The sequence below is a fragment of the Toxorhynchites rutilus genome, chromosome 3 (genome assembly GCF_029784135.1).
Source record: "Toxorhynchites rutilus septentrionalis strain SRP chromosome 3, ASM2978413v1, whole genome shotgun sequence".
Lineage (NCBI taxonomy): Eukaryota > Metazoa > Arthropoda > Insecta > Diptera > Culicidae > Toxorhynchites > Toxorhynchites rutilus.
Genome location: NC_073746.1, coordinates 97,999,206 through 98,007,684, shown reverse-complemented (window position 1 = coordinate 98,007,684; position 8,479 = coordinate 97,999,206). Strand labels below are relative to the sequence as shown.

Here is an 8,479-nt window from a genome sequence, read left to right as displayed (position 1 = left end):
TTCATGCTACCCACCACTAACCGTCTATGGCGCTGTGCACAGTACAACTGTAGCCATGTACAGCGGTAATACCAGGGACAGACATACAGCTGTACTAGCGTTGTACGTGTACAGCGTTGTACAAGTACCATCGTAGCATGACAGACATACTTTGGTTGTACATTGCACCGCATGTCAAACTGACAATCAAAAATTCGACCAATTTTCACCACATGTTTCAATGAAAAAGTTTTTTATTTAGCGTCTGAAACATCAAACACAACAAACAAGTATCCAATCTGAGTTATTAACTCAAGAGAAAGTCAATGAAAAGAATATTTACCAAGTGTTTTGATTCAGTTTGTTCATGCTACCCACCACTAACCATTTGTGGCGCTGCGCACAGTACAACTGTAGCCATGTACAGCGGTAAAATAGGTCGGTACAGGTACAGCGAATGTACCGAGTTGCTTGCATGGTTCTAGCGCTGTGCATGGTGACAGACATACAATTTTCGAAGTACAACGCTAGTACAGCTGTATGTCTGTCATAAGTATTACATAATTTGTGTATCACGCCATACTACGGATTTGATAGCTCCGATTAGGGATATTTTGCTCTAGTGTATATTTTTCTCCCTCACAATTTCGCTTCGAGACAACCCGATAAAAAAACTCATTATATAAAGAAAAAAACAACTCGGCACAAAAGGTGGTCTTTGACAAATTAACCGAAATAAGGACTCATGTAAACAATTTATTTTTAAAATATTCATCGGTTCCCATTGGTGGTTTTCATCAATGAATCGTTATCTAATGAAACTGTCTTATATCGGGACTCGATTCAGGTGAGTATTTCGCTTGGATCACATTGAACATTCCATCATCTAAAATACACATTTCGAAGGGGGATTCAAAAAAGTATCATACCAGGAAGTGGCTGTGCGGATGATCCTCTTTCTATAGAGGGTCTTCTGGAGATTGCCTTGAGGAGGTTTGAACCTGTGAATGAGTTCAAAATAAAATTATCCAGTCGGTGAGTTAAGTGTTATACTTGCTGTTGATTACTACCAGTTTAGCTCGTGAAAGAAACTGATGCAAATGAAACACAAACTTAAGACAACTTCAATAGATCAATTATTGAGTAACAATATTTTTCCACTGGCTAGCACAAGTTCTTTTGATTATATCCATCTGACCTTACTTTGGTTATAGTTTTCGATTAGAATATGCATCAATTTCAACGTATTTCGTAATTTGTTGCATAATCAGTTAAAGTAAATGGACTGAGTTGGTGTTGATATCCGAGCAACGATAGACTTTGCCATTCAAATTTTTACTCAGAAGATCGATACTCTGCAGGACTGATGCTGGGGTGCATGCTCTCCACAACACTATTCACGTCGATCTGCAGCGAAAGAATGGTCAGCCCTACCGGACGGATAAGGTGACACAGGGTCTAAATAGATCTTTTATATCCCAAGGTCTACCAATCAGAATAATTAGCACTGGATTGGTCCCAATGAGTTTTCACGCGAGGCTCCACGCTAAATCACGAACATACATTTATCGTTTGGGTGTACTGCGAAAAAACTTATGTGGTGACCCCCGGACGCATCCACTTAACCGATTCATTCCCATCGAGGAACTAGACCGATGTTATTTTATTGCGTAAAAACAGCTCGATTTGTAATGTCAAAGCCGTTACTCAAGCCAAACATTTTACAGACATCCAAAATTCGAAATCGATCGAATGTTGAGAGTGGCGAAACAATTCGAAGGTTATCATGACTTTCGAACGTTTATGTCTATTGCCCGGGGAAACGACCGACAGATGGATCCGAGTTATACCCTTAGACAGATCGATCATATCTCGATTGAACGAAGCATTTCTATGGCATCGGTTTTTAACCGTGAATTAGCGGATAAATGCTACGAATTCTGGGATATTCGGATAAAAGCGAAGTCATTCCTTTACAAACAGGTATTCTAGGGTGATAAGATCAAAAAATTTAATAACGTAGATACGTCGATTCTCCACAGGTGCGTCGTATGGTCGGAGCTTGGATTGCTGCGGCCGAAGAGCGAATTTCTGAGCGTGATATCTATGAAATGTTGACAATACCATCGCAGAATTCCTGGTGTGATCGAGCTGTTGTAGCACCCGCGTACGGATTGTATCTCTGCCAGGTGGAATATAACCCGACCGATCTGGAATTTTCACAAGATGAGCTTCCTGGAACAACTGAAGAAAAGCAAACAATCGTTACAACCCACTGAAACTGTTGTAACATACGTGGATGGCAGTCGGAAAATCTTCCGTGGTGAATTAATGCGAGATGCGCCGGCCCGGCTTGGATTCATCGTTGACAATAGTTCTGATCAGATACCCGCTTGCATCATCAGTCAGTTTATTTATTTAGGATCACAGGATTGTGTGCGGATGGAAGTAATACAAAAGTACGGAATAACACACGTTTTAAGTGTGGGAATAGAAACACCAACGACTTTGGATTGCACTCACGTAGAAATAAAATTCGTTGAATGTTTAGATCTTCCAGATACGAATCTGCTGACGGTCATCGACCAATCTTGTGATTTCATTGAGCGCTGTCGCGTTGGCAGCGGGAAGATTTTAGTCCATTGCAACGCGGGAGTTTCCCGGTCGGCCGCCGTAGTCATAGGATACCTTATAAAGCACCACGGTTACAGTTTCCTACAAGCCTTCGGATTGGTGAAGGAGAAAAGACCATGCATACAACCAAATGTTGGGTTTATTAATCAGTTGAAAAGATTGCAGCAATAAAAAATATAGTAGCAATTTATTTCGGCGTATCGATATAGATTCTTATCGAAAGCTATTGTTCCTGGTGTTGTGAGAGAGCAAAACTTGCTTCAGGAATTAAATCTAGTTCATATAAAAAAAAATCTCAACATAATCTTGTGTTTGGATATTTGTTTTCTTTTTTTATTCAGCTGTGTTTTGATATTAGTTTTAATCTTGGAATATTGACGTATCTAAAACAATTCTCACGTAACTTTTGAAACGGTCCAATGTAACACTTGAAGATTTTCATACCAACTCGACTGGTCATTGGCAGCTATATCTCAGATTGCAGTGAAACGTTGTGGGTGTAAAAATATTAGTCACTAGCTGACTCATCAAACTTCGTCCCTCTCAAAATGGATTTTTTGTTATCAATACCTTCAAACATTCACGTTTTCTTACTAAGCGAACGTTCATGGGTCCAATCTCCTAATCGAACCCTTAGTGTTTCCTTTCACCATAAGTTTGCTAGTACTTCTACCAAAACTCACATTACACAACACATTTGGCTATCCATTTTAATTTATATAGTTATAAGATATAGGAGTTATAGGATATAGGATTTTTTATTCGAAAATCCTTTTCCACGAACAAAGATCAATTTCGTTAGCGCAAATATCAAACAGACTAACAATGCTTGTCACGATGTAATTGTAGAGCATATGGGAATTCAACTTTCCGAACTTTTTCATCCTTCATAGTTTTCCGAAAATTTTCAATTGGCATGTTTTGTCAGAATATGGTTGGTTGAAATGTGTATAATATTTTTATGGGACCCCCATTTCCCGTACTCAAAAACCCTCAATATCAAATAAAAAAACATAAAAAAATAATTGAAACATTTTTTTTTAATTGAAATTATTGCTCCTCAAGTTTTTTTAAAATTCTGAACAAAAATTATATGAATAATTGCTGTACAGTAATCATTCGATAACTGAATCTGGTTTAACTGGACAACTATTTAACTGGGCGAATGTTAAGTGGGCTTGGGCCCAGTTAAAAAGCAGAATTTCGTGAACAATTGACGCCATTTTCAATTTGAAGATTTACTGTGAGGGCCAATTGAATGTAAATTGAGATTTTATGAAAAACTAGCAGACCCGGCAAACTTCGTTCCGCCCAAAATGGATTTTTTGTTGTTATCAATACCTTCAAACATTCTCGTTTTCTTGCTAAGCGAACGTTCATTGGTCCAAACGCAGAACTTTTGTATGATTGATCTTCTAATTGACCCTTTACAATTTCCTTTCACTATAAATTTCCTGGTACTTCTACCAAAGCTCGTCATTGTAATATAAAATTATTTTCAGACACAATTTTCGTTCAAGATTTTTAAATCACTTGTAAATAACATGTTTCTCCCTTAAATGGAATACATATTTGATACAGAAAATATACTAAAATTATGAAATCTCAAATATGACGATTGCTTTTTCGAGTTTTGTGCTTACCCCTTTGCTTGATTAGTTCTCGGGATGTGCAAACAATGGTGTTTCATTTGTATGACAGCCTCCCTTTAAAGAGAGGAAAGGAGTGTCGCACCACCTCTTGGAGAGGGGGAGAAGCGTCGAAACACCATAGAAACGTATCGTGCTGTCTAAAACCTCCAAATGACAAATTTGATTCCGTTTGCTTGATTAGTTCTTGAGTTTAGCAGAAATTTGTGTTTATTTTGTATGGCAGCCCTCCCTTAAAGAGAAGGGAGGAGTGTCGAATCGCCATAAAAATATCTCTTACCCCCTAAAACCTCCACATTGCAAATTTGGTTCCGTTAGCCTGCTTAGATCTTGAGTAATGCAGAAATTTGTGTTTCTTTTGTATGACAGCTCCCCCTTAGAGAGGGGGTGGAGTGTCTAACCACCATAGAAATATTTATTGCACCCTAAAACTTCCATATGCCCAATTTGGTTTCAATTGCTTGATCAATCCTTGAGTAATGCAGAAATTTGTGTTTAATTTGTATGGTATGGTGCCCCCCCTTAGAGAGAGGGGAGGGGTCTCAAACTATCATAAGAACCTTCCTCGATCCCAGAAACCGTTTTCCCTAATGAAAAGCAAATAGTTCTAAGTTCATTTAATGTGATTGGGAAGAACTTTCAAATCTACAATTACTATTAACCGGCTGTTTAATTTTATCAGGTTCCATCGACCAATTCAATGGACTGATTGATCAATGAAACACTATTGACGAAATAATCGTTAAACTTAGATGCTATAGCCTGTTCAGACTGTTCAAGTGTGCCATTAATTTTAATAAAGATTTCAAAATTTCTATAACTCTTTGTTGTTGTTTTTATGATGATTATCTTTTTAATATATAAGAAGAATTTAATTTTTGGTTCATTCCCTTAAAGTCAGAAAACGCCTTTCTCATACGAATACGCATATGGTCGAATTTCAACAATAACAGAGTTATAGAACTCTTTTTTGTTTCGGGATCTATTTGCCTCAAACTGGTCTATATTAAAAAAGTACGCTAAAAGACGATTATGTTCCTTTCTTGTGGAAGATGAGAAATATATAGTTGTGAAACATCTGAATTAGTGAATTGAATTAACATTTTGAAGGTGAAAAACTTAGAAGATAGTCTTCGTCATAAAAATTAAATTCTTCGTCGTTGAAGGTGTTATTATTTTTACCCCAAAAAAAATCATAATAAACTTGATTGAAATTGAAACTCACTAACCACTCTACAATTTGTTCTTTGACACACTATTTCTATCTTTCTTTTGTACGTATCATAGTTTTTGGGTGGTAAATGACAGGATAATTCGTACCATCGGTAATTCGCGTACCTGCAGGTATAAAATAGACCCCAATAGTGGTCCTCAGCCTCTTATCCAATAACTCCTATCCCTACCTCCCCGTGGTGCCACCTGGGGTACGAGTAACCACAGTGAAGATCGGGTAACCAACCCCGGTGGGATCTTGGTCGTATGCTGACAGGGAAGGGAGGGGGAGGGGGCTGTGCGCCAACAGATGCTGTCGACCTGCAGGAGAACGAGAATTTCTACAGTCAGCTGAACAGTGTGGTTGAGAAACTCCCGAAGGCGGACATCCAAATCTGCTTAGGCGACTTCAATGCGAAGATTGGCTCAAACAATACGGACCTTGAACGCGTCATGGGACGCCATGGTTTAGGAGGGTTGAGCGAAAACGGGGAGCTGTTTACAGAATTCTGCGGTAATTCCCCTTATTCCGCGCGGCGAATGACGTGAGATGGCTCAAGTCACTGCATTTCCGTAAGCGAACGGCGTGACTATAATTCGTCACTAGGTGAAATTTGAAGTCGTGTCCTCATTTGTTATCGGCTCGAGTATCTAAAAGGAGCTAAAAAGTAAGGTGGCATCCAGAATAAAGTGGTAAACTTTGCAATCTCACGTCACTCGCCGCGTGGAATAAAGGGGAATAACAACATGGTGATTGATGGATCGCTTTTCCCCCATCGACCAGCACATAAGATCACGTGGGTTTCCCGCGACGGCCGAACAGAAAACCAAATCGACCACATCTGCATCAGCCGAAAATGGAGGAGTTTTCTTGATGTACGCAACAAGCGCAGCGCCGACCATCACCTGATCATCGCTGAGATACGCCTGCACGTCGCTCGCGTTCAACGGCGGGAGGAGAATGTTTGATGTCCTTACGACGTCCGCCGGTTGGAGAACACTGAGGTGAAAAGTTTATTTGTTGAACAACTTGTATCACGAGCCTCGGAGTTGCCAGCTAGTTGGGCTAGTGATGAAACCCTCGGCAAAGTACGCAGCACGCGTAGGGAGTAGATTTCAGATGAAACCTGGAGAATGATCGGCGAGCGGAGAGAGGCTACATTGAGCGAGCGCGAACCAAAGTGGCTGAGACAGATGCTCGTCAACGATACACCGAGCTGGAGAAGGCTGTTAAGAGGGCTTGTAGACGGGACAAGAGAGCTCGGACCAACCCGAAGAGAGAGAAACCGCCAATGGTGATATCCGCGTGTTGTACGACATTTCTCGCCGCTTTAGTGATGTTAGGATTAAAACGAAGATACCGCTAAAAGACAGAACTGGTCAGTTACTGACATACCGTACAGACCAGCTTAAACGATGGACTGAACACTTTGAGCAACTCTTTCGAGTCTCAAATGCTGGTAACCAAGAAAACCAACAGTGCTTAGCACCCGTAGTTCGTCGCATTAATCGCGTAAACCCCGACGCGCCCTCGCTGTCTGAAATTGAAGTGGCAATCAAGAATATGAAGTACAGTAGAGCGCCAGGAATAGACTGTATTTCAGCCGAGATGCTCAAAGCTGACCCAGCCTTGTCAGCTCAGATGATGCATCAGCTATTTAGTAATATATGGGAAACCGCAACTTTTCCGGTGAACTGGATGGCAGTGCAGGGCATTTTGGTAAAAGTCCGTAGGAAAGGAGACCCAACTGAATGCAGAAACTGGCGCGGCATCACGCGGCTTTTGTTACTCTCAAAATACTCTGCAAGGTAATCCTTAACCGGATTCATGGGAAAACGCTACTCTCCGGCGGCAGCAAGCCGAATTCCGTGCCGGTCATTCATGCGTGGACCATATCGCAACGCTCCGTATTATTCTGGAACAGATCAACGAATTTCAGGACTCTCTCCTGCTGGTGTTCGTTGATTTTGAAAATTCGCTCGACTGACTCAACCACGAAAACATCTGGGGTGCACTCAAGCGTAGAGGAGTCCCAGAGAAGCTAGTCCATCCTATAGAGGCTCAGTGCGAGGCGTTTTCGTGCAAGGTATTGCACAATGGCGTCTTGTCCGACCCAATACGGGTTACTGCCGGTGTGAGACAGGGCGGCATATTATCACCACTACTGTTTCTTATCGTCATGGATGAGTACTGCTGTACGCCTGCTAAACGTGGTGCGTCTCGACGGAGACAACGCAAAAACTCTAGATCTTCGTTAATCGTGAAAGCCATGGCAGATGATCGTCGACAGTGGAGACTTTTGACATCGTCCCTTCCTTTTGCCTGTTGAGCAGACTCGGATCAAAAAGTAAGTAAGTAAGTATCATAGTTTTTGACTCATAAATTTTTGTTAAAAATTTAGAAAAGAAAAATTTGGCCCTTTTTAAACAATACACTACGTTTTTTACGCGGGTGATGCGTGCCACGTAAAGAAACCGCATAAATTCCAAAAGTCCCCTATAAAAAAAACCGCGTAAATTCCGAAATCCGCGTAAAAAGCGACTTCAGTGTAGTCCAATATTTTTTTGAAAATTTCAAGTGTGCAAAGTTGCTTGAATAGTCAATGTTTTTACACCCACAAGGTTTCACTGCTAACTGAGATGGTACTGCCTAACTCCTGAGACGAGTTGGCATGACATTTCTATTATTAGATTATTATTGTTATCTCTCGTTGAATTGCACTGAAATCGATAGCAACGCCTAAAGGAAACTGAAACTCAAAGCGACCGAAGTACGACTTTGTGTTGTTTTGACTGCTATGTTACTTCAGACGTTTCATGTCATGGACATTTTTTGTAGCGCTGATGAAAAGATGAGGAGGATAGACACGTGAACGATTGTTTTTGCAATAGATTCAATGATAACAAATTAATAATGTGCATCCATCAACTCGATTTGTTCACATTTGGTGCGATGGACCTTTTAAAAAGTTACGTGAGAATTCAACGAAAAATACAGGCTCAAG

The 8,479-nt window shown here is 40.5% G+C and overlaps 1 protein-coding gene across 2 annotated transcripts; it reads left to right on the top strand.

Moving 5' to 3' along the window:
* Positions 1–660: 660 nt before the first annotated feature.
* Positions 661–2,411, top strand: LOC129776478 (tRNA pseudouridine synthase-like 1). Of its 2 annotated transcripts, XM_055782143.1 has the most exons (5): positions 661–826; positions 886–1,014; positions 1,341–1,649; positions 1,707–1,962; positions 2,022–2,411. In XM_055782143.1, the coding sequence occupies exons 1-5, from the start codon at positions 780–782 to the stop codon at positions 2,256–2,258; spliced, it is 978 nt and encodes a 325-aa protein (XP_055638118.1). In that variant the 5' UTR covers positions 661–779; the 3' UTR covers positions 2,259–2,411. The 2 variants fall into 2 exon arrangements, with proteins under 2 accessions (XP_055638118.1, XP_055638119.1); XM_055782144.1 differs by lacking the exon at positions 1,341–1,649.
* Positions 2,412–8,479: the final 6,068 nt, after the last annotated feature.